At 58.8% G+C, this 26,460-nt stretch overlaps 2 protein-coding genes across 5 annotated transcripts; one reads left to right on the top strand and one right to left on the bottom strand.

Annotated features, from left to right (window-relative positions):
• The first annotated feature begins 1,920 nt into the window (after nucleotides 1–1,920).
• NFKB2 (nuclear factor kappa B subunit 2) lies at nucleotides 1,921–10,239 on the top strand. 4 transcript variants are annotated; one of them, XM_032281442.1, is made up of 23 exons: nucleotides 1,921–2,093; nucleotides 3,328–3,420; nucleotides 3,689–3,770; nucleotides 3,887–3,927; nucleotides 4,231–4,329; nucleotides 4,410–4,561; nucleotides 4,815–4,921; nucleotides 5,009–5,167; nucleotides 5,463–5,567; nucleotides 5,695–5,780; nucleotides 5,862–6,000; nucleotides 6,208–6,336; nucleotides 7,043–7,252; nucleotides 7,333–7,474; nucleotides 7,822–7,936; nucleotides 8,025–8,238; nucleotides 8,401–8,570; nucleotides 8,699–8,801; nucleotides 8,932–9,083; nucleotides 9,197–9,266; nucleotides 9,484–9,656; nucleotides 9,786–9,897; nucleotides 9,967–10,239. In XM_032281442.1, exons 2-23 carry the CDS (start codon nucleotides 3,400–3,402, stop codon nucleotides 10,089–10,091), a joined length of 2,706 nt encoding a protein of 901 aa, XP_032137333.1. In that variant the 5' UTR covers nucleotides 1,921–2,093; nucleotides 3,328–3,399; the 3' UTR covers nucleotides 10,092–10,239. The 4 variants fall into 4 exon arrangements, with proteins under 4 accessions (XP_032137333.1, XP_032137336.1, XP_032137335.1 ...); XM_032281445.1 differs by having other exon boundaries at nucleotides 1,931–2,093; nucleotides 9,970–10,239; XM_032281444.1 differs by lacking the exon at nucleotides 1,921–2,093 and adding an exon at nucleotides 2,101–2,266.
• Nucleotides 10,240–10,333: 94 nt separating this feature from the next.
• On the bottom strand, nucleotides 10,334–25,959 carry PSD (pleckstrin and Sec7 domain containing). The gene is given in 18 exon segments (XM_032281441.1): nucleotides 10,334–11,143; nucleotides 11,551–11,694; nucleotides 11,972–12,116; nucleotides 12,287–12,444; nucleotides 12,573–12,643; nucleotides 12,728–12,918; nucleotides 14,295–14,338; nucleotides 18,074–18,163; nucleotides 18,272–18,330; nucleotides 18,910–19,022; nucleotides 19,347–19,427; nucleotides 19,580–19,774; nucleotides 20,964–21,392; nucleotides 22,050–22,416; nucleotides 23,185–23,287; nucleotides 23,551–23,988; nucleotides 23,990–24,288; nucleotides 25,830–25,959. Coding segments are annotated over 17 exon segments (3,075 nt in total). The 5' UTR covers nucleotides 24,206–24,288; nucleotides 25,830–25,959; the 3' UTR covers nucleotides 10,334–10,912.
• Between the last annotated feature and the right edge of the window lie 501 nt (nucleotides 25,960–26,460).

The following is a 26,460-nucleotide window of genomic DNA, read 5'->3' on the forward strand; positions in this document are numbered from 1 at the left end:
TCTCCACGACCAAGGTGGTCTCAGCAATTTAGGGTTAGACACCTGACTTATCAGTAAAGGTAATATTTACCTCCTAAGGTTATTGGGAGGGAGAATGAGAACTTCCACTGAAGTACACAAACCTAGTGCCTGGGACACCATATTTGCAGGCAAGATGAAGGAGGGCAGGGAAATAATAGGAAACAGCCCTAATCAAGAAACATAATAGTCTCTCTTTACTTAGCGCCAGTGCAGGCCTGTGATTCTGTTGTCTGGGCAAGTTGCAGGAAAGACCCTAGATAGCCTATTATCTACCATAAGCCTAAGGGAGAAGGACTCCAGGCATGGAGATTACTTATGGTACTTCCTAAGAAGAAACACTACTGACCAGAGAGAGGTCCATCTACGTACTCAGTGTTTGGTGAATTCCTGTCCTGACCTTGCTGCCTCTAGAAGTGTTCAGGTGGAAATTGCAATGTATATAAGAGGCAATTTGGCAGGACACAGTGGCTCAAGTCTGTGAGCCAAAATAGGATCACTTCAGTCCAGGAGTTTAAGACCAGCCTGGGCAACATAGTGAGATCCGTCTCTACTAAAAATTTAAAAATTCACCAGGTGTGGGCCGGGCGCGGTGGCTCAAGCCTGTAATCCCAGCACTTTGGGAGGCCGAGGCGGGTGGATCACAGGGTCAGGAGATCGAGACCATCCTGGTCAACATGGTGAAACCCCGTCTCTACTAAAAATGCAAAAAGTTAGCTGGGCATGGTGGCGCGTGCCTGTAATCCCAGCTACTCAGGAGGCTGAGGCAGGAGAATTGCCTGAACCCAGGAGGCGGAGGTTGCGGTGAGCCGAGATCGCGCCATTGCACTCCAGTCTGGGTAACAAGAGCGAAACTCCGTCTCAAAAAAAAAAATTCACCAGGTGTGATGGTGTGCACCTGTAGTCCCAGCTACTAAGGAGGGTGAGAGGATCACTGGATCCTGGAGTTCAAGGTTGCAGTGAGCCATGATCAGGCCACTGTACTCCAGCCTGGGTGACAGAGCAAAGCCCTGTCTCAAAAACATAAATAAATAAATTAAATAAATAGGCCGTTCGTGGTGGCTCACGACTGTAATCCCAGTATTTTGGAAGGTGAAGGCCAGCGGATCACCTGAGGTCAGAGTTCGAGACCAGCCTGGCCAACATGGTGAAACCCCCCAACCCTACTAAAAATATATAAATTAGCCAGGCATGGTGGTTGGTGCCCACTCGGGAGGCTGCGGCAGGAGAATGATTTGAACCCGGTAGGCGGAGGTTGCAGTGAGCGGAGATCGCCTCACTGCACTCCAGCCTGACACTAAAAACAAGAGGCAATTTCCCACAGCAGTGGAAGTTTGAGCTGTGTAAATATGGATGCCTTTTCAGTTCTAATAATCCAGATCTCCATGCTGAATAAACACTTCATTTCCCTTCTCCTGCGCAGAGCTCCTGAGTTATGGCGCTTTGGGAACCTGCCACTTTTTAAAATGTCCAAGGTTGGGACTGTCTCTCCGGGAGCCCTGAGGCTGATGAAACCGAGGGAGAGAGGGGCCCGGGCCGTTCGGAGTCTCCTCAAGGCCCCAGGGAGGCCACCAGAGGGCACCCGGGACCGACCGCAAGAGCAACTTCCTTCCTCTTCCTCTAACTTCCCGGCAGTGAGCCGCTCCGGGCAGGGGCTGCCGGCTTCCCCCTGGAGTTCCCCAGCTTCAGAGAAAGCCAAGCTTCAGGCGCAGCGAACGCTGAGCAGGAGCGGAAGCTCCGGCCCGGGTGGCGCTGGGTCAGCGGGTGCCTTCTCGGGGGTCCCCGGCCGAGCTTGTGCCTGGTGGCCGGTCACCCAGCTCCTCGCCCTGAGCGAGCCAGTCCCCTCCGGGCACGCCCGAGTCGCTCCGGGTTGGCTGCGCCAGCTCAGAGTTAAACTTTCAGCCAATGAAAAAGGGCATGGGGCGTGACGCACGGAAACGTCATGGGAATTCCCCCTGGGGGGTTCGAGAAGGGGCTTTCCCGGCCCCAAGCCCTGCTGGCTGGCGAGGTGTCGTGGCCGGTCCTAGGTGGGTCGGGCGCGGAGAGAAGCCGGAACCGGAGCTGCCGCCGCCACGGTGAGTGGCTGGGTTCAGACCCCTGGGTGGCCGGGACAAGAGAAGAGAGGGAGGAGGGCCTTTAGTGGACAGCGCCGGGGCTGGAAAGCAGCAGCTGCACACATCCAGAGAGGGCGCACAGGCGACGACACTCGGATCCACGTCGACATCCTCGTACAAAGACACGCGGACCCATACGTACACCTGCACCGGTGCCGGCGCACACACATGCACTCAGAGACGCGCCCGCCGATGCACCGGTGCCTGCGCCCACACCCTCCACGCACAAACTCAAGATACGCTCACCCGTGCCTGTACATCAAGACAGGCGCTGACCCGCACCCACACTGAGAAGCTCGGGACTCACCTATGTACACACATGCTCACTTGCTCACTCATGTTGACGCCATGCACACACAACATGCACCCAAGCACTACAGCTGAAACTTGCGGAGCTGTGATGGAGACACACGCTCGTATTGGGTGGGGAGCGTGCAGAGGTTTCCCTGTCGCCTGCGCGCCCAGAGCCAGTGCGGTATAGGACCAGCGGCTGTTGTGAGGTTTGGGAGAGAAAAGAGGAGCCTATCCCAAGGAGGAGACACTTTTCCCGCGGCCCCAGAATCGCGTTTTCGGGGCAGAACCCCAGGGCCTCCCACGGGAGAGCCCCCGCCTACAAGCAGTTCGAAAAGGCGGCCGTGCGTCCTCAGGAATGTCCCCACAAAAGCCCCCGGGGTTTATCAGCAGTGGCCTCCCTCATGACAGAAAATCCCAAGGTTGCTCCAGACCAGGGGAGGGGAGCGGGAAGTGGACTTGGCCTCAGACTGCCAGCCTCCCAAGGCTGTGAAGGACCCTTCTGTTCCCTGCCCTGGAGGGAGGACGGGGCTTAACCCCCACCAGAGCTTCCCCGATTCTCCTCGCCCTCTGCCCGCAGCTCTTCAGCAGGCACCAACTGACTGGCTAGGACCTCCAGCCCCTCCCGTCGTGAGGGCGGGGCCAGTGGCGTCATTTCCAGGCCCGCCCCCTCCGGCCCCGCCTCCCCCTGGTATTTTCGGGACTTTCCTAAGCTGCTCTAACTTTCCTGCTCCTTCCCCGGCCAAGCCCAACTCCGGATCTCGCTCTCCACCGGATCTCACCCACCACACCCGGACAGGCGGCTGGAGGAGATCGGACCCTCCCCCAAATCTGGGCCCCCATCTTCTGCCCATCCCCACTGTAGATCTGACCCCCTTCCCTCCACAACTCCTCCCAACTTTAGGCTGGCGCCTAAAATTCTAGGAAGCAGAACCTGGCCGGAGCCACTAGACAGAGCCGGGCCTAGCCCAGAGACATGGAGAGTTGCTACAACCCAGTGAGTCACGCCGCCTGGCCCCGACCCGGCCGGCTGCCCCCCGTGTCTGTCCACCTGTCTACTGGAGCCCCCTCTGCTGCCTTACACCTGCATGCTCACAGGTGCTCTTAGCCTGCCAGTCTGTCCAACTGTCTGCAACTCTGCTTCCAAAAAGAACTTTCTCTTATGCCTGAGGAGGAGGGGGAGTGACCACTGAGGACTTGGAGATGGGAGGTGGCGGGTGGGGCACTGAGAGTCAGATGCCACCCCCAGTCTCTCTACAAACCAGGGTCTGGATGGTATTATTGAATATGATGATTTCAAATTGAACTCCTCCATTGTGGAACCCAAGGAGCCAGCCCCAGAGACAGGTCAGTAAGTTCCACTAACCTCCTCTAGTCCTAAAGGGAGGGGGAGGGAGAGCATGTGCCCTCTGCCTGGGGGAGGGGCTTGGAGATGTAGCTCAGCAAGGTCTCTCTGTCCCCAGCTGATGGCCCCTACCTGGTGATCGTGGAACAGCCTAAGCAGGTGAGTGAGCAAAAGGGAGGGTGTGGAATACTTTCAGCTTTGGGGACAAATGGGGTAGTTGTAGCTGGCTGCAAGCAGTGACCATCTAATCCCCTGTGGCCTCCTTGGACAAGAACATGGAGGGGTCCTTGTCCAAGGAGGCCACAGGGGATTAGATGGTCACTGCTGCTGATCACAGAGATGTGGTTATGGGTCAGGGCAGACACTACCAGGCACTGTGGTCACTGCTGGCCAGGTTATGGCTGGCTGGTGGAGGGGGGGGTCTTCCCTGATCACAATGTCACTCTGCCCTTGGACCTTCAGAGAGGCTTCCGATTTAGATATGGCTGTGAAGGTCCCTCCCACGGAGGGCTGCCCGGTGCCTCCAGTGAGAAGGGCCGGAAGACCTATCCCACTGTCAAGGTGAGCCAGGATGGTGCTAGAGGGTGGGCTAAGTGGACAGCACACCCAAGACCATGACTGACAGTCCCCACCCCTCCTAGATCTGTAACTATGAGGGACCAGCCAAGATCGAGGTGGACCTGGTAACACACAGTGACCCACCTCGTGCTCATGCCCACAGTCTGGTGGGCAAGCAGTGCTCGGAGCTGGGGGTCTGCGCCGTTTCTGTAGGGCCCAAGGACATGACTGCCCAGTAAGTGCCCTCTACCCCTGACCCCCACTGGTATGCCCCATCATTGCGTGCCAATTGTAGGCCCCAGCCCACCTCTGTGAGCTTAGCATCTTACCAAGGGTAGAGCCTTAGGTTGGTCCCCAAACCCAAGGGCCCAAGTAAAATCTACAATGGCTTCCTTGAGGAAGGAGGCTGAGCTGATCCCTGGCAATGGGGAAGATGCCTCAGGAAGGAAGAGCTGCATGGGCCAAGGCCTCTGATTCCCCCTTCTCAGATTTAACAACTTGGGTGTCCTGCATGTGACCAAGAAGAACATGATGGAGATTATGATACAAAAACTTCAGAGGCAGCGGCTCCGCTCCAGGCCCCAGGGCCTTACAGGTATGGGTGCAGACGGGTCATGGGAAGTGCTCATGGAAGGAGCAGGGAGAGAGAAGCCCAGGTGTCACACATGTGCCCACTGCCCAGAGGCTGAGCGGCGGGAGCTGGAGCAGGAGGCCAAAGAACTGAAGAAGGTCATGGATCTGAGTATTGTCCGGCTGCGCTTCTCTGCCTTCCTTCGAGCCAGTGATGGCTCCTTCTCTCTGCCCCTGAAGCCAGTCATCTCCCAGCCCATCCATGACAGCAGTGAGTATTCTGACTGCCTAGGGTGCCAGGCCTAGTGGCAGAGGTAGCATGAGGGGTGACCTCAAGCTGTGGAGTCAAATAGGCCTGGGTTTCAGAACCTGGCCCTGTCACGTATAAGCCGAGTGATCTTGAGCAAGTCATTTTTCCCCCTGAAGCTTCTGTCTTTAGTAAATGCATACATTGGGTGGTTCCTGCAGCTCCTGGGGTTGCTGAGATAAGGAATACAAAGCACTCAGCTCCTTAAATGTGGCCATGGCTTTGGTATCATCTCAGCTAATCCATATCCACCCCGTAGAGTCTCCGGGGGCATCAAACCTGAAGATTTCTCGAATGGACAAAACAGCAGGCTCTGTGCGGGGTGGAGATGAAGTTTACCTGCTTTGTGACAAGGTGCAGAAAGGTGAGACTGGAGCCCAGGCTGGGTGCCAAGGACATCCAGTGTACAACTGAGGCCAGGGAAGCTCTTGGGTAAATGGCCCTGGAGATTCACACCAGGAGCTTCGGCCAAGCCTCCATTTTCCTTGTAGATGACATTGAGGTTCGGTTCTATGAGGATGATGAGAATGGATGGCAGGCCTTTGGGGACTTCTCTCCCACAGATGTGCACAAACAGGTACCCAGGGCTAGGGCCCCGGCTGGGGACTGAATTAGGCAAAGGACTCACTGACACCCTGTGTCTCCCTGCACCCCCCAGTATGCCATTGTGTTCCGGACACCACCCTATCACAAGATGAAGATTGAGCGGCCTGTAACCGTGTTCCTGCAACTGAAGCGCAAGCGAGGCGGGGACGTGTCGGATTCCAAACAGTTCACCTATTACCCGCTGGTGGAAGGTGGAGCTGGGCTGAGGACCCCAGGGGGATGGCGGGGGGCCAGCCTGGGCTAGAAGAGGGTCTAGATGTGGGAATGCATGAGCCAAGTCAGGAGTATGGAGGCTCCCAGGGGGTGCTTCCTAGGAGCCAGCCTGAGAGTTCTTCTGGGAAGGGCCCCTGAGGCATGACATAATAATTGGGCTCAATCTCATTTTCCTCTGTGCCCAGACAAGGAAGAGGTGCAGCGGAAGCGGAGGAAGGCCTTGCCCACCTTCTCCCACCCCTTTGGGGGCGGCTCCCACATGGGTGGAGGCTCTGGGGGCTCGGCCGGGGGCTATGGAGGAGCTGGAGGAGGAGGTAAGGGAGTGCTGATGGAGGGAGGGGTAAAGGTAAGAGAAGCTGTGGAGGAAAAAAATCTGGGAGAGACTGGGCTCAGTGGCTCACGCCTGTAATCCCAGCACTTTGGGAGGCCAAGGCAGGTGGATTACCTGAGGTCAGGAGTTTGAGACCAGACTGGCCAACATGGTGAAACCCCGTCTCTACTAAAAATACAAAAATTAGCCGGACATGGTGGCAGACACCTGTAGTCCCAGCTACTCAGGAGGCTGAGGCAGGAGAATCGCTTGAACCAGGACGCAGAGGTTGCAGAGAGCCGAGACTGCTGCACTCTGGCCTGGGCAACAAGAGCGAAACTCGGTCTCAAAAAACAACAACAACAACAACAAAGGCTGGGCTCGGTGGCTCATACCTGTAATCTCAGCACTTTGGGAGGCCTAGGAGGGCGGATTACCTGAGGTCGAGAGTTCGAAACCAGCCTGACCAACATGAAGAAACCCATCTCTACTAAAATTACAAAATTAGCCACGTGTGGTGGCGCATGCCTGTAATCCAAGCTGCTCAGGAGGCCCAGGCAGGAGAATCGCTTGAACCTAGGAGGTGAAGGTTGCGGTGAGCTGAGATGGCTCCATTGCACTCCAGCTTGGGCAACAAGAGCAAAACTCTGTCTCAAAAAAAAAAATCTCCTGGCTGGTGCCCCCTTCCCACAGTCTGCCTGTACCCACAGGTGGCAGCCTTGGCTTCTTCCCCTCCTCCCTGGCCTACAACCCCTACCAGTCCGGCGCAGCCCCCATGGGGTGCTACCCTGGCGGCGGGGGTGGGGCACAGATGGCCGCTTCGGTACCCGACAATGACTCTAGGGAGGAAGCCGCAGAGCCAAGGGCCCCCTCCGGGACCTCCCAGTGCGAGCTGCAGGCCCCAGAGATGCTGCAGCGAGGTATGGCCTCTGGGGCGCAGGCGGTTGGGATGCCCGGGACTGAGAACCCAGCCCTGACCCATGCCCTATGTCGCCCCCAGCCCGAGAGTACAACGCGCGCTTGTTCAGCCTGGCGCAGCGCAGTGCCCAGGCCCTACTTGACTATGGCGTCACCGCGGATGCGCGCGCGCTGCTGGCAGGACAGCGCCACCTGCTGACGGCGCAGGACGAGAACGGAGACACGTAGGCAACCGAGAGGGCCAGGCAACTCAGCACTGGGTGGGGGGCAGGAACGGGACATGCACGGAGCCGGGCCCTGCAGTTTCAAGTCCGGCCTCGCTGTTCACCAGCTCTGTTCAAGGTGCATGGCCTCTCCAAACTCCAGTTTTTTCGACCGTGCTAGGGGTACAATAATAGCCCTACATACCTCAAAAGGTGTGGAGAAACGTCAAGTGCAGGCGCAGGGATGCCCTGGGCCACATGCTGGGTTCCACGGGCCCCAGTGAAGGAGACTGTGGGGGCGATGGGGCTTTGAGACAGAAGGATGCTCTGAGTGGCTAGGCCAGACTCTCTTGCTCCCCAACCCCCAGGCCGCTGCACCTGGCCATCATCCACGAGCAGACCAGTGTCATTGAGCAGATAGCCCATGTCATCTACCACGCCCAGCACCTCGGCGTCGTCAACCTCACCAACCACCTGCACCAGGTGCAGGGGCGCCCACTGAGGAGGTGGGAGGGGTTGGAAGGCAGGTGGGTCTCGGGCCTGGCTCACCCCTCACCCTCTTTCATCCTAGACGCCCCTACACCTGGCGGTGATCACCGGGCAGACGAGGGTGGTGAGCTTTCTGCTGCAGGTGGGTGCAGACCCAGCACTGCTGGATCGGCATGGAGACTCGGCCATGCACCTGGCGCTGCGGGCGGGCGCTGGTGCCTCCGAGCTGCTGCGTGCACTGCTTCGGAGTGGAGCTCCCGCTTTGCCCCAGCTGTTGCACATGCCTGACTTTGAGGGTGAGCTCCCCATCTCACCTGACTAGGGGACAGGTGGGGACCAGGGAAGGTATCTGGCGAGTGCCCAGAGTGGACTATGAGGTGTCGAGGTTGAATGGTCAGGGCTGGTCCGGGGGCTGCCTTAGGGGTCACAGCTGCAGGCTGAGCGTCCCACCTCCCTAGGACTGTATCCAGTGCACCTGGCAGTCCGAGCCCGAAGCCCCGAGTGCCTGGATCTGCTGGTGGACAGCGGGGCTGAAGTGGAGGCCACAGAGCGGCAGGGGGGCCGAACAGCCTTGCATCTAGCTACAGAGATGGAGGAGCTGGGGTTGGTCACCCATCTGGTCACCAAGGTGGGACTGAGGATTGTGGAAGGAGTGGGGCCAAGGGTGTTGGAGGGATCAAAGATGGTGATGAGGCATGTGGGGGGGTGGCCGGGGGACCGTGCTGTGGTGTCAACCCTCACTGCTCACACCCCCAGCTCCGGGCCAATGTGAACGCTCGCACCTTTGCGGGAAACACACCCCTGCACCTGGCAGCTGGACTGGGGTCCCCGACCCTCACCCGCCTCCTTCTGAAGGCTGGTCAGTCTCACCCTCAGGGGCACTTGAACAGGGTGGGGGGAAGGGAAAGAGGCGCTTCCCAGTCCCCCCACTTTGCAGTCCTTAGTGTGGGCTCCCACCATACCTCCTGACGACGGCCTCCCTCTCCCAGGTGCTGACATTCATGCTGAGAACGAGGAGCCCCTGTGCCCACTGCCCTCACCCCCTACCTCTGATAGCGACTCAGACTCTGAGGTGCCTGAGAAGGACACCCGAAGCAGCTTCCGGGGCCACACACCTCTTGACCTCACTCGCAGCACCAAGGTGAGGCCAGCCTGGGACTAGACGCGCTCTGACAGGGTCCAGAGGATCTGGACTTAAAGACACAGGCTTAAGGATGGGGCGGGAGGTAGTCAGAGGTGCGGCTGTCTCCCCAGGTGAAGACGTTGCTGCTCAATGCCGCTCAGAACACCCTGGAGCCACCCCTGACCCCACCCAGCCCTACAGGTGAGGAGCATCAAGCATCCCCAGCCCGACTCCTCACAGAGGTCTCTTCTCCTTCAGGATCTCTGAAGGTGGCCTCCCTTTCTCTACCCCGGCCGAATCCATCACCCCTCATGGCCCTGTCTGTCTGCTTACCTTGGGAGAAAGGCAGTGTTCAGGTGTCCATGTCCCCACCCAACTCTGGAGGTAACCAACATTTCTCTATGTGTGTCCCCCTCAGGGCCAGGGCTGTCACTTAGTGACACAGCCCTGCAGAACCTAGAGCAGCTGCTAGATGGGCCAGAAGCCCAAGGCAGCTGGGCAGAACTGGCAGAGCGGCTGGGTTTGCGCAGCCTGGTGGACACGTACCGACAGACGGCCTCACCCAGCAGCAGCCTCCTGCGCAGCTACGAGGTGGGTGCCCTGCGCCCTGCCCCCTCCCAGCTTCCTTTCAGATCTCAGAAGTCAGATGCCTCCTTGGCCCCAGGGCTCCCAAGCACACACCCTAACCATGACTCAGACCTCATCCCTCTGCCTTCTCAGCTTGCTGGTGGGGACCTGGCAGGCCTGCAGGATGCCCTGTCTGACATGGGCCTAGAAGAGGGGGTGAGGCTGCTGAGAGATCCGGAGACCCGAGACAAGCTGCCCAGCACAGGTAAAGAGGCCTCCCAGGAAGGTGGATCTGGGCCTGGAGGCCTGAAGCCCTGACCCCATTTTCTCCCTGCAGAGATGAAGGAAGACAGTGCGTACGGGAGCCAGTCAGTGGAGCAGGAGGCAGAGAAGCTGGGCCCACCTCCTGAGCCACCAGGAGGGCTCTGCCACGGGCACCCCCAGCCTCAGGTGCACTGACCTGCTGCCCGCCCCCAGCCACCTTCCCAGACCCCCTGTACAGCGTCCCCACCTATGTCAAATCTTATTTAACACCCCACACCCACCCTCAGTTGGGACAAATAAAGGATTCTCATGGGAAGGGGAGGACCCCTCCTTCCCAACTTAATGGCAGCCCCTGATGTGATTCTTGTCCCTGGAACCAGCTACCCACCCTGCCCACACACCAGGCATGGTGAGAAGAGAAGGAGGAGGCCCAGCCAGCAAGTCCAGAGCAGTTTTAATGGGGGTGGAGGCTGTACAAAGGGCAGGGCCCACTGAAGCGGGGAAAGCCAGGCCGTGCTGCCCCTGGCCCAGGTATGGGGCCTTGGCATGGACGCCCTTCCTCCACCTCAGCAAGAGAGAGGGTGAGCCCTTGGGGAGGAAGGAGGGGAAACCAGCTTAGCCCCAAATCCTGGCCTCTGTCTAAGCCAGGCCCAAGGATGGAGGGGACTGCTGGTGTCAGGGTGGGGGTGGTCTCAGCAGAAAGCAGAAATGGCATCAGGCCTCTCCCACACACAAAAAAAAGCATCAAAAGTTCAGGGGCGCTAGCCCCTCCCATCCCCGCCCACCCTGTACGAAAAAGTGCAAAACATTATCACAAAAAGGGGCTCTCGGAGGTGCCCCTAGCCTAGGCTCCTGAGGCCCAGGCCCCAGCCCTGCCCTGCCCCGGACACCGCGTCCGGCGCGGTTGGGCCCTAGGCCGGGAGGCCCTCGTGGGTGGCCCGAGGCCGGCCCGGGCTCAGGCAGGGCCATGTCATCCTGCAGGTGCCCAGCAGGCACCCCCCACCCGGACCCTCATCTCAGGGCTTCCGCCGCCCACTGCCTGCCCCTGGCCGAGGCTCTGAGCTGTGACGCTGAGCCCGGGGCTGGCTGGAGGGTTTGGGCTGCAGGGAAGGACTGGAGTGAGAAGGAGGGAGTCCGTCCTCCATGCTCCCGGCTTGGGCCAGTGCTGCCTCCACTGCATCCAGCTCCTCGCTGCCTGCCTTCAGCTTGACCCGAAGCAGTGCTGCGTAGGTGCCGTAGCGGGATTTCTAGGCAGAGGGGCAGGGGCCATGAGAGCCTGTTCTCCGCCCTCTGCCCGCCCCACCATCTGGAACTGGGAGGGCCGCCAGCAGGGTAGGAGATGGCAGGGTCCCTCCCAGGACTGAGATGGTCCCCTGCAGGCTGGTGCCCTCTCTGGCCTCTCTCAGGACCACTGTCTGTAACCGAATGTGTCTGGAGCCTTTACTAGAGCTGGGGAAATGGAGCGCCTGGCACACACGCCTCACCTCAGACCCCAGTGGGTGTGGAGTATTATCCTTTTTACACAGAGGAGGAAACTGAGGCTCAGATTAAGCAACCTACCCAAGGACCTCCGCCCGTTCCACTCTTAGAGTCCATGCCCTTCACCCTAGTATGGCCTGCGTGTGTGGACAGAGGTGCAGGCTGGGAGGCTCACCTCAAACTCCAGGTAGGCCTCCTTCTGCCGCTGCTCTTCAGCCTCCTTGCCCCGGCCCTTCTTGCCCAGCTGGGTGGCCCGATGCTCCCGAAGCTCGCTTGCCATGGCCTTCAGCTTGGCCTCGTGGGTCCGCACCTGCTCCTCCTAGTGGCCAGGGGGAGGCATGGTCAGGGTCATTGCCCTAGACGGTACCTCTGCGCAGATTTTTTAAAAGATGCCCCTTCCATCTTTGGACGAACAAAACACTCTGTCTGGGTTCCCAGCTGGCAAATGGGACCCAGTGAGGGCTGGATCTCACTCCTGTGGCCAGCATCCTGGTGCAAGGAATATCTCCATGATCATACACAGCAGCCTTGGGTGCAGTGGGCATGAGCCTAACTCCCTAATCCCACTGGCACCAAGTGGATCGAGCTGGGGCTACCTGGGAGAGGCGGGTGGCAGCGCTGGGTAGGAGAGGGCGGCTGAACTTCTTTTGGGAGCTCACAGCAGCTGGGAAGGGGGGCGCAGAGAACATAGCGGCCACCACATTGATGCGGGTGATCCAGGACTGCATCTGCTCCAGGCTCCTGGGGAGACAACACAGCCCCTTGGGACCTGGCCCCAGGGTTTCTGTCCCAGGATGCCAGTCCTGGCTCAGGTGTAGCCTGAGGAGGAATGAAGAAATCCAGGGACAGGGAGGGGAGCAGGATGGGAGCTGGGGGAAGGAGTCCGGGATGAGCAGGAGGAGGGCACTCACGGGGCCTGGAAGAGGAAGACCCGCCAGTCGGCCGTGCGCAGGTAGAAGACGTGGGGCCTCTTGCTGTAGTCACTGGCACGAGTGGCCAGGGCATGGTGGATGCTGATAGCATTCTTGAGCTCTGCCTCTGAAAGGGCCTTCCCAGGCTTGTACTCCTCCTGCAGGGGTGCCCATCTTGTCCTGGCCCCAAATGCAGCCTGGCCTAGCCCCTCCTATTCCTACCCACCACCACCTCGACCCACTAGCCAACTCAGTCCCAGCCCCAGCCCCTGGCCTGGCCCCACACCTTCTGCAGGTAGAGGATCATGCCTTTGAGGATCCCGTGGAAGCTTTTCCAGCCCCGCTTGCCCCGAGGTGCTGCAGGGAGAGAAGACAGGTCAGGGGGCTCTGGAACAGGCCCACTCCCATCCATCCCCCAGACCCCCCCACTGGGCCACATACTCTTCCTGCAGTCAGGGTCTGCGTGCACCTTTCGCACCAGAGCCCCGTGCTTGTAGACGGCAGCCCCAGGCTCAGGAGTCAGATCCAGGAAAGGGCTGGAGCCACTGCCACTGCCCGCACTGATCCGCTTGATGACCTTGGGGTTGGGGTCGGCCAACTCAGACAGAGAGCGTCTCAGCTCCTCCTCGTCTCTGCAGGTGTGATCACCTCAGAGGGGGCTGGCCGTGGAGCCACGACCCCCCCCTTCAGTTAAGGCCTCTGCCCATCCTGGAAAGCTTCCCCAAAATGTGTGGCTTGGGGGGCTCAACCTGAGGGTCCTGCCACGTCTCCCACTTCAGATCAGGCCTCCCCAACATGTAGCTGTGCCCCCTCAGAGCAGGGCACTGCGAGACAGCATGTATGTTCCCTCAGAGAGCCCCAGCCTAGAGCTACCTATTCCCTACCTCCCAGGAATAGGCCAGCACTGTACTCTTCATGCTGCACACCTGTGGCCCTCACACTCCCCTCCACCAGGACAGCCCCGGGGCCACCTCTGCTGGCTCAACCACATCCAGCCCTGGGCTTTGCTCATGGCTTGTGGCTAAATGGTCGCAGATGGAAGAAGTACCTTCCTAGTGCCCCCTCCCAATCCCATATATCCTGGTCTACAGGCTTGGTCAGATGCAAAATCGGATTCTATCTTGTCACTCCCTTGCTCAAGAATCTGCAATAGCTCCCTGTTGCCTCCCATATGGAGCTTTCACTGCATCTCCCCCAACACTGCTTTTCTCCATCTCAGCCAGGCCTGCTTCCATTGGTCCTCCACACCACACTCATTTCAGCCACCACACCTTTGCCTCACCCCAAATTCCAACTTCCCCTTTTCTTTTCCCAAATGCTGCCCCGAATTCATGACCTGCCTCAGTCTCAACCCTCCAAAAGCTTTCCCCAATCCCCCCTGGCACCCTAATCCTGAGCTGCACCTCCCTGGAGTCTCCAATGACTGGGAACTCCCAGCTAACTGGGCAGTGAGGGAGTCTCGGTGGATACCAGCAAATATGAGTGATCTATGAACCATGAAGATAAGGGCTCTACCCTCAGACGGGGGGCCCCAAGGCCCAAACTGGATTTCTTCCCTTAGACTAGACTCTTCCAAGACTTACTATGAGTCTCTCTGTTTCAATTGGGGGCTGCCAAGAACAGACAGCATGGTTACTTGTTTTGTTCTATGACATCTGGGCTCCCTAGGGCCTGAGAGGGCCTCTTGTGCTGCTGGTCAGGGCCCTGCTTCCAGAGGCCTCTGCTTTCTCACCATGGTTGCCAGGGGACCCCCGCTCTTTGATGTTTCAGCACCTCTCCTCCCACCCCAACCCACTTGTCATAACAACCCAGCTACAGACAAGATACAGAACCCCAAATCCAGGCAGACATCTCCAAAGAAGGAAGTGAGACAGCCTCACTGCCTCTCACGGCTTCTCACTTCCCTCCTCTGCCCCCCCCCCAGGGCTCCCCACAGCTCTCTTGGCCTCCCCAGGCAGCCCCTTCCCCGTGCCCTGTCCTAGCCCTACCACACAGCCCCCGGACTCACATGGCCCACTGCAGCTTCTCATTCTTGATGGAGCTGTACAAGGCCTGGGGGGTGGGGGGAACAAATCAGGGGATATGGGTCAGTATCTCAGTGTCAGCGCTTGGAGCCTTTCCCTCTAACTTGGGAGACAAGCCAGAACGAAGGGGAAAGGGCAGCAAGATATAATGACCAAGAACACAGGCTCCGGAATGGAGACCCAGGCCCATCTGCACCACCTGAGCTGCATGACTTTGGGCAAGTATCCATGGAGAGGAAAAAACGTAGTAACACGTGGGCACAGGCAGTTAGCACAGGGCATCCCGGCACAAGGCTGACGCACAGTAAATGGTCGTTGCTATTATTATCTTTATTGTTGTTAAGGGGCTGTCCTGCTCAGATCCTGGGCGGGAGAAGCACAGCCCTGGAGGGAATGGGGAAAAGCAGTCCAAGAATTTCCCATTCCCCCAACCATGCACTCTGGCCTGTTTCCACAGGATGAGCCCACACATAGTATATGGGGAAACTGAGGCCCCAGGATAGGGGACTTGCCCTCCCAGCGCGTTCTTTCACAAACAGAGAACACACTGTCATGGCTCCCACCACCAGACAAGCTGAGGCCCCCCCTAACCCTGACAGCCCCATCAAGCCAAATGTCAGGGTGGTCCAGCGTCCTGCCCACATGCACACTTTGTCACCAGGGAGTGAACACTCATCTAAATGCAGTAGTGGCCAGGCGCGGTGGCTCACGCCTGTAATCCTAGCACTTTGGGAGGCCAAGGTGGGTGGATCACCTGAGGTCAGGAGTTCAAGACCAGCCTGGCCATCATGGTGAAACCCCATCTTAAAAAAAATAAATAAAATAAAATAAATGCAGTAGGTTTAGCTTCCAATCCCGGCACAGCCCAAACTCTGTGCGATGTGAACCAGCCACTTCCCCCCTGTGCAGTTGGCCTGAGGATATTTGGGGGTCCTGGAATGGTCAGAAAAGAGAATAGGTTCCAGGAGTGGCATAGGAAATCCCTCTTCCCCAGCATGGCCTGGAACATGGGTCCACGCCAGCACCTCCAGCTGTGGGGGTACTTCCGTCAGCCCATCCGTGAGTGGGTGTGTCCCCAGCATGTGCATGTTGGGCTAAGTGTGTGGCGTGTGATGCTGCCTGCATGTGAGCTGGGTGCAGCGGTGACGTCGGCACCTTCCCTGTGATGGGACACAGCCTCCCCTTCACCCCTCCCAACAAACCACAATCTGACTCTCTCACTGCCCACAGCCATGCTCAGCCACAAGGCAAACCAGGCATCCCACCTGGGCACCCTGTTTACACCCTGTTTGGGGATGGGTGTACCCCACAGCCTCCAACCCTCCCCCCACCGCCCCCAGCACAACCAAAGCAAATCAACACATAGACCTTCCAGCACACACCCAGCGGAAACCCAGCATGGCTCAGGCCCTCAACCCTCACTCCCCAACTGTCTGGCCAGAAGACTGAAGTGGCCACCAAGATCCAACCTGCAATCCTTGCCTCCAGACTTCCAGTTCAACCCCTGCCCTGTCTCAGGACCCCCTTCAGCCACCACCACACCTCCTTCGAAGGCGCTGAACCCCATCGGTGGGCCCCAAGTCATATGCAATCTAGAAAACGCTCTTCAGTTTGTAAGGCCCACCTTGGTCCCAGGGTCGTGCCCTCCCTGCCCCCCAGCCCGTGCCCACCTCTGGCTGCCCGTGACCTCTCTCCCTGCCAGACTTCGCCCTCGGTTAGTGCCGCCCTCGGTGCCTCCCTCAAGCCGCCCCCTCCGTCGGCCCCCAGCCTGGCGTGGGCCGCGGCCCCAACGCCCTCACCGCCTTTTTCTTCTTGCGGCTTTGCAGGCGGCTGACCACCAGGTCGGTGTAGAGCACGGGCTTCAGGCTGCGCGAGCGCTGCGGCCAGCCGTAGCACAGGGTCTCCGCGCCGCGGTGGGTGCGCCCGTAGCGCACGGAGCACAGCGAGCGCGAGCGCAGCCGCCCGGCGCTGCTGTGGATGCTGTTGACGCCGATCATGCTGGCCCGGCCGGCACGCCGAGGCCCCCGGCCATGCCCCCGCCCGCCCTCGGCCCCGGGGCCGCCCGGACGGCCCGCGGACCGCTCCCCCGACAGCCAGCGCGAGCGGCGCGGCCCGGCCCGAGCCGGCCCGGCTCTCACGGACGCACTGAGTGCGCGGCGGTGGCGGCGCTGTCTGCTCTGCGGCTCGGCGAGAGCGGGAGGGGAGCGCCGACGGGAAGGGGAGGGCGAGGGCTGGAGGAGGGGACCGCATGAAATGGAGGCTCCCGACCGCGAAGGGGGCCCTCCCCAAGCGTCCACGGGGAGGAGCCTGGGGAGGCCAGCGTGGGTGGCAGCTCCAGGGAGGCTGGGAGCGCCAGGCGCTGCTAGGCCCGGGGCTGTGACGTTGGACGGACCCGGCAGGGTCTGGAACTCCCTTCTGGCTCGTCTGGGTTGGGGTGGTAGAAGGGGAGAGGTCGGACTGCCTCCCCACTGCCCTTTTCCACTGAACCAGGCGCCTCGAGGGAGGATGGAGGCAGCCAAGGAACAGCCCTGGCCTCATCTAGCTCACCCACAGATACCCCCATATATAGATCCTAAGTCACATAACACACCCTGGTTCAGACATACACCCCAACCAACCAGACGTACCAGTTCATAGTCACCCCAACTCAGAGACACTACCCATTCAGATGGCCACTTCAAGACTTACAATCTTCAGCTCACAAACATACACCCCCTACTCACAGGCATATGGCATACCTCAGACACGGCCAATTCGAAGATGTACACCCCACCACACATAAACACCCAGCCTACACCCCAATTCAGACACACGCTCTAAATCGTAAGCCCTAAAGCACAAACATGAAACCATACAAACTCTTGATTCACCATGCCGGGGCACATAGATACAACTGAACTCAAGCACATACCCCGCTCACCATGGACGTTCCCACTCAGATACACCCCCAACTCAGTAGCCCAGCACCCCAGGCTCACAGACATGCCCTGGGACACTCCTGTGCTGTTACATGTATGTAGTGGCACAGATTCACCTTCGTCCAAGCCTGGGGGTTTCTTCTAGTGAGTCCAAGCCTCTCTGGATAAACTACCACCGGATCAGGGAGAGGACTGAACCCACCGGACAAGCCACCCCTTATCCTCCCACCGGCCCAGCCCCTGTGGTATCTGGGCCCTCGGATGCGAGCCATGGAGCTGGTTCCTGGGAGCATGGCCTGCTCACAAGGGAGCCACAAAGCAGTTTCCAGCCCCATCTTTGCGCTAACTCAAGTCAGACCTTAGAAAAGTTTAGTCCCTCTCAGGCCCCTCTCCCTGCGGGTCCCTCCAGTGCAGCAACACCAGGAGGGTCTTTTTGGCTGTCTACACTGCGGGGGAGCAGTGTGGCATGTTCCCCACCCAATCCCGGGCCCTTGCAGGGACCCCTGCACCTCCGGCTTTCCACCTCAGCTCACACTGGAGGAGGGGAACTGACGAAGGCAAATACAGGGGGCCGTGCCGCTTGCTCTCGTGTTTTCCCGAGCCTGGATCCCCTCCCCCGCCACACCAGCCGCGACTGCACGCGTGTGCGCATGTTCCGGGAGAGCCTGAGCGTGGGGCCAGGGAAGGGGGCGGTCCCCAGGCTGAGTCACTAGAGCTTAGGCTCCCACGGCAAGAGCCCGGGCCGACAAGCCACAGCCCTGCCCTCCCTCCGACTCCGGACTCTGTCGCCAACTGGGTACTCCATCCTACCCATCCAGCAACTTCTACCCTGCCCCGCCCCCCACCTTGAGCAGCTCCCTGGGGAAGTCGCCGCCATCGTTGAGGCCCTCCAAGTTCCCGATGAAGTCCCCGCAGGTCATGCGCTTCCCGATGTTCTAAGGGAGGGAACAGACGCCTGTGAGTTTGAAGGGCCCTCGGCCTCCCAGGTGCTGCATGTCTAACCAGGGGTTTTTCGGGCTCCTGCCCGCCCGCCCCCTACTCACGTGGCCGTGGAGATCGGTGTTGAGCAGCATGAGCGCACAGGTCAGCGTGTGGGCGCCGTCTAGAGGAGAGCTGACTTTCAGCCTTGGCTGCCTCCCGGGGACCCTTCCCACAGTCATCGCTCCCAACCTCCCAGTTCATCCCCACCCACTTTGGCTGGCAACCACACCCTCCTACCTTCTGAACCCCGTTAGTGAACCCTCCCCACAAAGAGCTCCTCTTCCAGCAGATCCCTCGGCAAGGACCTCTTCCTCTTCTCAGGACCCCGTCCCTGGCTCCTTCAGGAACTGAGGGCTGCCCCACTACTGCTCCCTTGCCTCTAAGCCTGGACCACAAGGAAGTGAACCGCAGCACAGTCCTGTAGACCATCGCAGCCAAACAGAATCCCCACTCCAGCCAAGCACTGGCCTGCACAGGTATACACACTCCTGCCTCTTCACAACACATTCAACCCTAGCAATACGCCTGCCCGCATGTGTAGTTCCACATTCATGCAGCCACGCCAGCACTGTCTGCTCACATGCAAGTTCACATGCCTGCACACACGTACATCCATTCCCTGTGCATATGCACACATAGTGCCCAGTCCATTTTGCCTCCATGGCCAGCTAAGGACACCCCTGTTCTCGGAATTCCTCACCCTCTGAGGACAGGGCTTCAGGATTGCACTGGAAGTATCGCTGGGAGAAGTGGGCCAGCACACGTTCTCGTTCCTGGGTCTCACCCATTAAGGCCAGCTCCTTCAGAAACACCCTGGGGAAGGGGCAAGAGAAGGTTGCCTAGTACCAGGAGCTTCCGGCCTGTCTCTGGGGTGACAGGTGGCTTTGTGAGTAGAGCAGCTGGGGTTGGAAGGGGAGGAGAGAAGGGGGATGAGGGTATGCCCCCTGACCCTTCACCCATCACCCCTACCCAAGGTCGCTTTACTAGGCAGCTCTGGCCCTTGGCCATCCCCAGCCAGCTTGGGAAGGGTGATGTCAGGGCAGCTTGGGGGAAACAGAGGGGCTCAGAGGAGGCATCCTGAGGCCCTAACATGAAGCCTGGAGAGTGGGGGCTGTCCTTCAAGGGGTCAATACCCACCTGAGAGCTTGGTCCAGAGTCATGCCCGTGAAGACAAAGAACTTGAGGTACTCCCCAGCCACCAGTTTGCTGAAATCATTGCTGTGGGCAGGACAGAGAGACAGGTAGGGTCTCAGGGGGAAGTGCAGGGGGTCAGGTGGGGATTACCTAGTGACCTGGGGCATTAGATGCAGAGCTGCCTTCAGGATACATTCCCTCTGCCCCCATCCCCAGTCCCAGCCTCGTGGCTTTACTTCTTGCCCAGGTGCCGGGCTACATCGGCCTTCCTGAAGCCATCTAGTCGGTACAGCCTCTTGGCCAGGCGCTGTGCAGCCTCCAGGTCCGCTTTCTGACCATTGGACAAGGTGTCTGTGCTTCCCAGGGCCAGCCGCTCTGTGCTGTCCAGCTCTGAGTCTGAGTCAGACACCAGCTGGTTCAGGGGTGGTTCACTGCCGGGGTAGAACACCAGCTCAGGCTGGGGCAGGGTCCTTAGGGGCCATCCAGACCCTCCTTCTGCCTCCAGGCCCAGAAAATGGAGAACGGCAGGAGTAGAGGGACATAGAGGAAACATTCCTCTTTTTTCCAGGGAAGGAGATTAGATTCTCTCCATTGCCCTACTCCATCATTATCAACTCTCTATGGAAGTCCTACCTCAAATCTAACCCATATGCATCTTGCTACTGTGGGAGTTCTGGCTGCTTCCCCCAAGCTCCCAGGGGCCTACATTTGCTATAAGATAGATTCTCTGTCCCCACCCTGGCCATACACAGAACATAGCCCTTTGTCTCTGAGACTATGGACAAAGATGGAATAGATAGGCTGCCATGGAGGAACTGCGGAGGGCCAGGGAAAGATTTGAGAGCAGCAGTGACACTGCTCCCAAGGCTTTCCCCCACCTGCCTTTTAGGGAGAGGAGCCTCTCCTTGGTGCTCCCCCTCTCCCCACACAGAAGCAGGCTCTAGAGTTAGGGGCAAAGGGTCAGGGTGCATACCCTCATCCCTTTCTCTCCTCCCCTTCCTACCCCAGCTGCTCTACTCGCAAAGCCACCTGTCACCCCAGAGACAGAGGCCGGAAACTCCTGGTTGCTAGGCAACCCTGTCTCCCTGGCCACCCCCTCCTGTTGCCATGGCTTCCATGACTGAGAGGGTAGCTGGCAGAGGGGAGAGCAGAAAGGTTAGACTGTGAAAGAACTTCCTGGAGCTGGGTGAGAGATGCCTGACTGGGCAGGGGCGACATGGGAGGCAGGCAGTGGGAGAGCCTGGTGGCTGTGTCTTTGGTGAAGCCTCCAGGCTGGGTGGAGGTAAGGTTATAAGAATTCTGAGCAGGCTAAAAACTCTGTCAAGGGAAGAAAGGGGTCCTCCAGGAGAGCAAGAAGGGTGTTCTCCAGGGATCCTTCAGTGCTGAATCATGCTTTCTCAAGTCACCAGACTTGAGACCAAGAGGGGTGCTATGAGGGACTCCCCCTCACAGCTAATGGCAGTCATCCTCCAAATGGGAAAATAAGATCTGCATCCCCTAACCACCCTACTCAGAGGTCACTATTATAAACTAATCCTCACACTCAGGATCTGTCCCTTACAGCAACTGTTTCTGGAGCCCTGGGGGCCTCAAGTCTGAGGGACAAAAGGAATTACTTACCTGCCAAGGGGTGCTGCCCCCAGCCCAAGGCTGTCCTCTGAGTGGCAGGGACTAGGGGGCTCCCTCCCTGGAGCCAGCTTGGCTCTGGCCTCTGCCTCCTCCTCCTCCCCTCTCTGTGTCCAAGGACCATCAGCAGCAGAGCTGGTACCAGAATCTGGTTCAACAGGGGCAAGTGGAGCGGGAGCTGGTGGGTCGGGCCGGGGGGCAGGGGGTTGGGGAGGCAGCTCGAAGGTGAAGAAGGGGCTCTGGGTTGGGCCAGGTGAGGCCAGGGCCTCCAGCGAGGCGAGGCTGGTATAGGAGGTGCCTTTGGCCCGGTGTGACTCCAGGATGGCTTCAAACACACAACTGAAAGAGTCAGGCCCATCAGCCGAGGGGCTGGTCCCAGGTAGAAAGGGCACAGGCGACTTGAGAGGCATCCGGCTCCCTGGCCTGCAGGGGCAGGGAGAATCTCTGATTAGGGGCCCAGATCACACGGCTTGGGCAGGATTTCACTGAACTCTCACACTGTCTCTGCTAAGGGATTATCATCCCCTTTTCACTGGCTCCAGCCCACTAACAAAAAAGAGCCTTTAGGGTAGGGGGGCTAAGCTATTCAGTGCCCCCGGGGCCCACCAGCCCTACCAGTCCTCACACCCAGTCCCCTCCCCTCTGCCTACCTCCCTGCTAATCTCCCTTTCTCCTCCTTTTCCCTGATCCGCTTCCCTCCTGCCATCCCATTTCTATTTCTGGCAACATCTTAGAAGAAGATGAGGCTCCAAGCGACACTGGGGTGTGAGACGGAAAGGAATGTCCCCACTTTCCCACCAGGATCCAGGATCCAGACTGATGCACTTGTGTTCCTGGGCTTGACTGTGGCCTCTGGCCTCTCACTCCACTCTGCCCCCTGCTCTGCTAGAACCCCTGGCCTCTTTGCTCCCCACATCCCCAGTGTTCTGCCAGGTCTCAGGCCTCTGTCTAGAATCTCCTGCTACACACACTGCCCCATCAGCTCCACCCCCATCTCTATCCCAGGCCCTTTGATCCCAGCTCTGCCTGTGAGCCAGTGGGAAGGAGCAAGCCACTTTCCTCTCCCACTCCCCCACTCACCGGGCCCCTTCAGAGGCCTCAAACACCTCGTCGTCCACATCTTCTTCCCCGCCTGCCTCATCCTCGTCCTCATCCTCATTGCCACTGCCGAGGCTGGGATGAGGCCCAGGGCATGGGCTGGGCCGGGGGGCAGGTGGGTGGGCAGTCCCTGGTGGGCCCTCAGAGCTGGGCTGACTTTCGATGGCCGAGTCAGCCTCCTCCCGCTCAGCCAGCACCTCATCGATGTCAGTCTCGCGGTAGCACCTCAGGGGCACCGTGTCCAGGTCTGTCTCAGAGTACTTGGCCGCTCGCCCCACAGCCACCCCAGAGCCCTGCCCTGAACCCACCCCAGGTGGAGATGGGGGGGTCTGCTCTGGGGGCTTAGCACCTGTAGTATGTACATAGGCATCAGGTCAGGAGGTTAGCCACGTTAGCTCCCTGTCCTAATCCTGTTCTAGGAGCTCTGCCCACTGCCTCATATTGGCAGAAGTTCTCTCACTGTCTCATCACCATTCCTCCTGCTACAAACTTAGCTTGTTCCTGGTGCCAGTGGAGCTCATTTTAAATCAAGTTCTTGTCAAATGGCTTTGAGGAGCCAGAGGAGCCTGCCTTTTTCTATTCTTTTTTTCTTTTTCTTTTTGAAACAGGGTCTCACTGTGTCACCCACGCTGAAGTGCAGTGGCGCAATCATAACTTACTGCAGCCTTGACCTCCTGGACTCAAGAGATTGTCCCATCCAACCTCCCCAGTAGCTGGGACTATAGATGCATACCACTACCTCCAGCTAATTAAATTTTTTGTAGAGTCTTGCTCTGTTTCCCAGGCTGGTCTTGGACTCCTGGCTTCAAGCAATCCTCCTGCTTCGGCCTCTCAAAATGCTGGGATCACTGAGACTGATGAGCCTCTTTTCTACTCCCTGGAATGCCCCCCAATATCCTGCCATCCCACCCTCCATTTTTCAGCTTCCTCCAGCATTCCCTATCCTCCAGCCTCCTGTGATAGCACAAATGGAAAGAATGAGGCCTGGGGAGGCACTGGCTGGCTCAAGAGCCAATTCCAAGGATTGGCGGAAGCTTGAAGGAGGGCTCCCTACCAAGCCTCAGCCGCTGTGTGGAAGGCCCTGCCCTGTTCTCCTTGCCTCAGTCCCAGGCCTTACCTGAGCTGGGGGGATCCAAGGAGCCATAGAAGAATTCCCATTTGGCTCGAGCGATTCTCTGGGCATGAGAGGAAACTTCCCGGGGGGAGGACCAGGTATCCCCCTGAGCCAAGGAGGGAAACACAGGCACCCAGAGATAAAGCCAGACATACAGGATGCAAGAATATGGGACAGAAACAGAAATTAAAACGTGCAGGGACAGAGATGGAGGTGTAGAAACACAGAGACAAACAGAGGGCAAGAAAGAGGCAGATTTAGGACAGATTAAAAGATTCAGAGTGACCAGTAGACAAGTCCGTGTCTGACAGAGGGCCGAACCTTGGCCCTTCACTGGGGGCTGGGGGGAGCCCAGGGGAAGTTGCATACCTGGTTCAGGAATCCAGTGTCAGCAGGTCCTCTGAAGAGTGTGGCCAGACGCTCAGGGGGGCCCCCCAGCCCATTGGGGAGAGAGGAGTAAAGCCCATCTGCTCCAACCTGGGGTGGGGCTGGTGGCCCATGTATAAGGTTCCGGCTACCAGGTAGGGTTGAGCCTCCTCTGGCTGGGAGTGGGTCTGATGTGGATGCTTCCAGCCGTAACTTCCGGTTGGAGCCAGGCCCAAGGGCTGGGGTGGGCCTGGGAGGAGAAACTCCACCCAGATCCCAGCTCCGACTCAAGCCCCCGGGAGCAGGTAGCCCATTCAGTGGCCTCACGCTGGCCTTCTCCACAAAGCGGAAGATGACCACAGAGCTCTGGGCCCCGGGTGGGGGCTGCCCAGTGGGTGATGAGGGTGCCCAGGGTGAGGGAGCAACATGGGGTGAGGGGGGGGCCACGCAGAGGGGTACAGGGTGCTGTCACACGTCCCAGTTCCCGGCCTCGAGGACCTGGACCTGCCACTCGCCGTAGCAAGGAGCCTGTGCTGCCATACATGCTGGCTGGGGGACTCTGGGGCACCGGGCCTTCGGGGAGCCAGCGGCGTGGGCATCGTGGTGGGGAGATGGCACAGTCGCCTTCTGAGCAGAAGCGCATGGCACCCTGGGCCATGCTGGGACCGGGGGTCAGGCTGGGGGGGCAGGGATGGCGAGGCCAGGCGGGGAGTAAGGGGGCTGCATGCTCTTCAGACAGGCCTGTAAGAGAGGAAGGGGAGCATGGGGTGAACTGCCAAGGAGTTAGATGGACAGGACAGCAGAGATAGGGAAGGGAAAGTTGGCTGCAGCCTCTGAGTACCAGGGACCTAGCTCACCCTGGGAATATGGGATCAATGATCCCACGCCTGGGGGCTACTTCCATAGAGGCCTGAGAAGAAAAGAGTTATACACCCAGTGGGCCCCTGGCTCCTTTCCTTCTGCCTGGAGCCCTGAGCATCACCCTGAGAGAAGAGAGGAAGCAACTTCAGAAGTTGAGTGGGCCTGGAGTTCTTAAGGTACTTTGGAGCTACTGCTGATATGGGGGTAGTTGGTACCCCACCCTCTGGAGCAAGGGTGTCAGCCAGGTGTCACCATCATACAGCCCCGTGACCCCTATAGTCTTTCCTATGGAGGCCCCTCACTCAGGGAAGGGAAACTCAGGCCTTCTGGAAGGAGAGGGAAGAAGAACAGGGGTTATATAGGAATGCTGAAGGGCTGAGAGGCACAGCATGGAGATAGAGAGAAAGGCCTGAGCAGAGGCTCCTAACCCTGATATATGTATACAGAATGGGAAAGGGACATTCTTTTTTTTTTTTTTTTTTTTTTTTTTTTTTTTTTTTGAGGTGGAGTTTCGCCCCTGCTGCCCAGGCTGGAGTGCAATGGCGCTATCTTAGCTTACTGTAACCTCCACCTCCCAGGTTGAAGTGATTATCCTGCCTCGGCCTCCTGAATAGCTGAGATTACACCACCACACCTGGCTAATTTTTGTATTTTTGGCAGAGATGGAGTTTCACGATGTTGTCCAGGCTGGTTTCAAACTCTTGACCTCAGGGGATCCCCTCGCCTCGGCCTCCCAAAGTGTTGGGATTACAGGCATGAGCCACCACACCCAGTCAGGGACATTCTTTTCTCCATACAGGTACAGACAGGCACATACATACACACACACATACATAAGGACAACTATATCAGTACACAGTTAAACACATTCATAGGTAACACCCTCTGGCACACACAGACACAGACACACACACACACTGCTCAGACACACCCTCATGCACTCTCATAGTCATAACAAATATGTGTGTAATGGAAAGGCACATGCTTGTTTTACACACACACCATCATCAAACAGGAACACACAAAGAGGTACCCTAATATATATACATAGGCTGTTATTCTCCAGTGCACACAGAGGTCCAAGTGTATCAGACACTCAGAGACCTACTGCTCACAGTCACATACACATACAGATGTACACTTACACACTCAAGCAGGGACACACACCCTCCCCTCCCCCCACTAGTCACTGGGGTCTCTTGAGGGGAACCTGCACCATATTCTTCATCTCCCTCTCTCCCCAGGGGTATGACGGATCCTGTCGGGCCAGGAGAGACCATAACCAGGTAAGGGGGCCTCTGGTGGCAGTGCAGGGGAGGGGCAGAGGTCAGGAGCAGCAACCCTGCAGGGCAGGTTCCGGAAGCTCAGGTTCCTAGCGCATACCCGGTGCAGCCCCAACTCAACGCCACCTCAGTACTCACCGCTGCTCGCCCAGAGCTGAGACCGAGGAGAGACAGAGGAGAGGCTGGGCCCAGCTCAGCTGTGAAGGAAGCGCGGCTCCCGCTTGCTCCAGGCCCGCCCGCCTCTCAGTCCCTCCCCCTACCCCCTACGCACCGCACAGGCAACGCTAATCCCCCCCAGCCCCCGCCCTCTCTCAGGGCCCGGAGCCCTGGAGGCTGCCAGCCCCCCTTGTCGCTAGGTCCCTGCTGGGCTCTCCCGCCAACCTAAGACCCGCCCCAGACCAGGAGGAGGACGCATGAAACCCTTGGTTCTATTCCCCAGACCCTCACGTGCCCCACCCCGCTGTGTTCACGTCTCTCTCGTCCACCGCCCCTCGAGCCACACGTAAGGCCCGGCTGCACACGCGTGTCCCGCCCCAGACCCCACGCGTGTCCCTAGGAGGCTGCCACATGACCTGTTACATGCCACACGCGCTCCCGCCCCCACGAGCACGCGGCCGCGCCAAGCACACGGTATGGGTGTAGACTGGACCCGCCCCCTAAATCCAGGAGACCATTACCTATGGAAAGGAGATCTAGGGAACACTGTCTTGAACCGCCAGGGGTTTTGAGTCTCGGACCCAGGAGACCCAATCCTAACCACCCTCCCAGG

This window comes from Sapajus apella, unplaced genomic scaffold (assembly GCF_009761245.1).
Source record: "Sapajus apella isolate SASKATOON/1434 unplaced genomic scaffold, GSC_monkey_1.0 scaffold13, whole genome shotgun sequence".
Taxonomy (NCBI): domain Eukaryota; kingdom Metazoa; phylum Chordata; class Mammalia; order Primates; family Cebidae; genus Sapajus; species Sapajus apella.

Bases quoted from the DNA above. Each gene is read 5' to 3' on its own strand.
- NFKB2 (XM_032281442.1), top strand. From the start codon at position 3,400: ATGGAGAGTTGCTACAACCCA. The intron at 5,168-5,462 runs GTGAGTATTCTG...TCCACCCCGTAG, and splicing joins CCAGCCCATCCATGACAGCA to AGTCTCCGGGGGCATCAAAC. The intron at 6,337-7,042 runs GTAAGGGAGTGC...CTGTACCCACAG, and splicing joins TGGAGGAGCTGGAGGAGGAG to GTGGCAGCCTTGGCTTCTTC.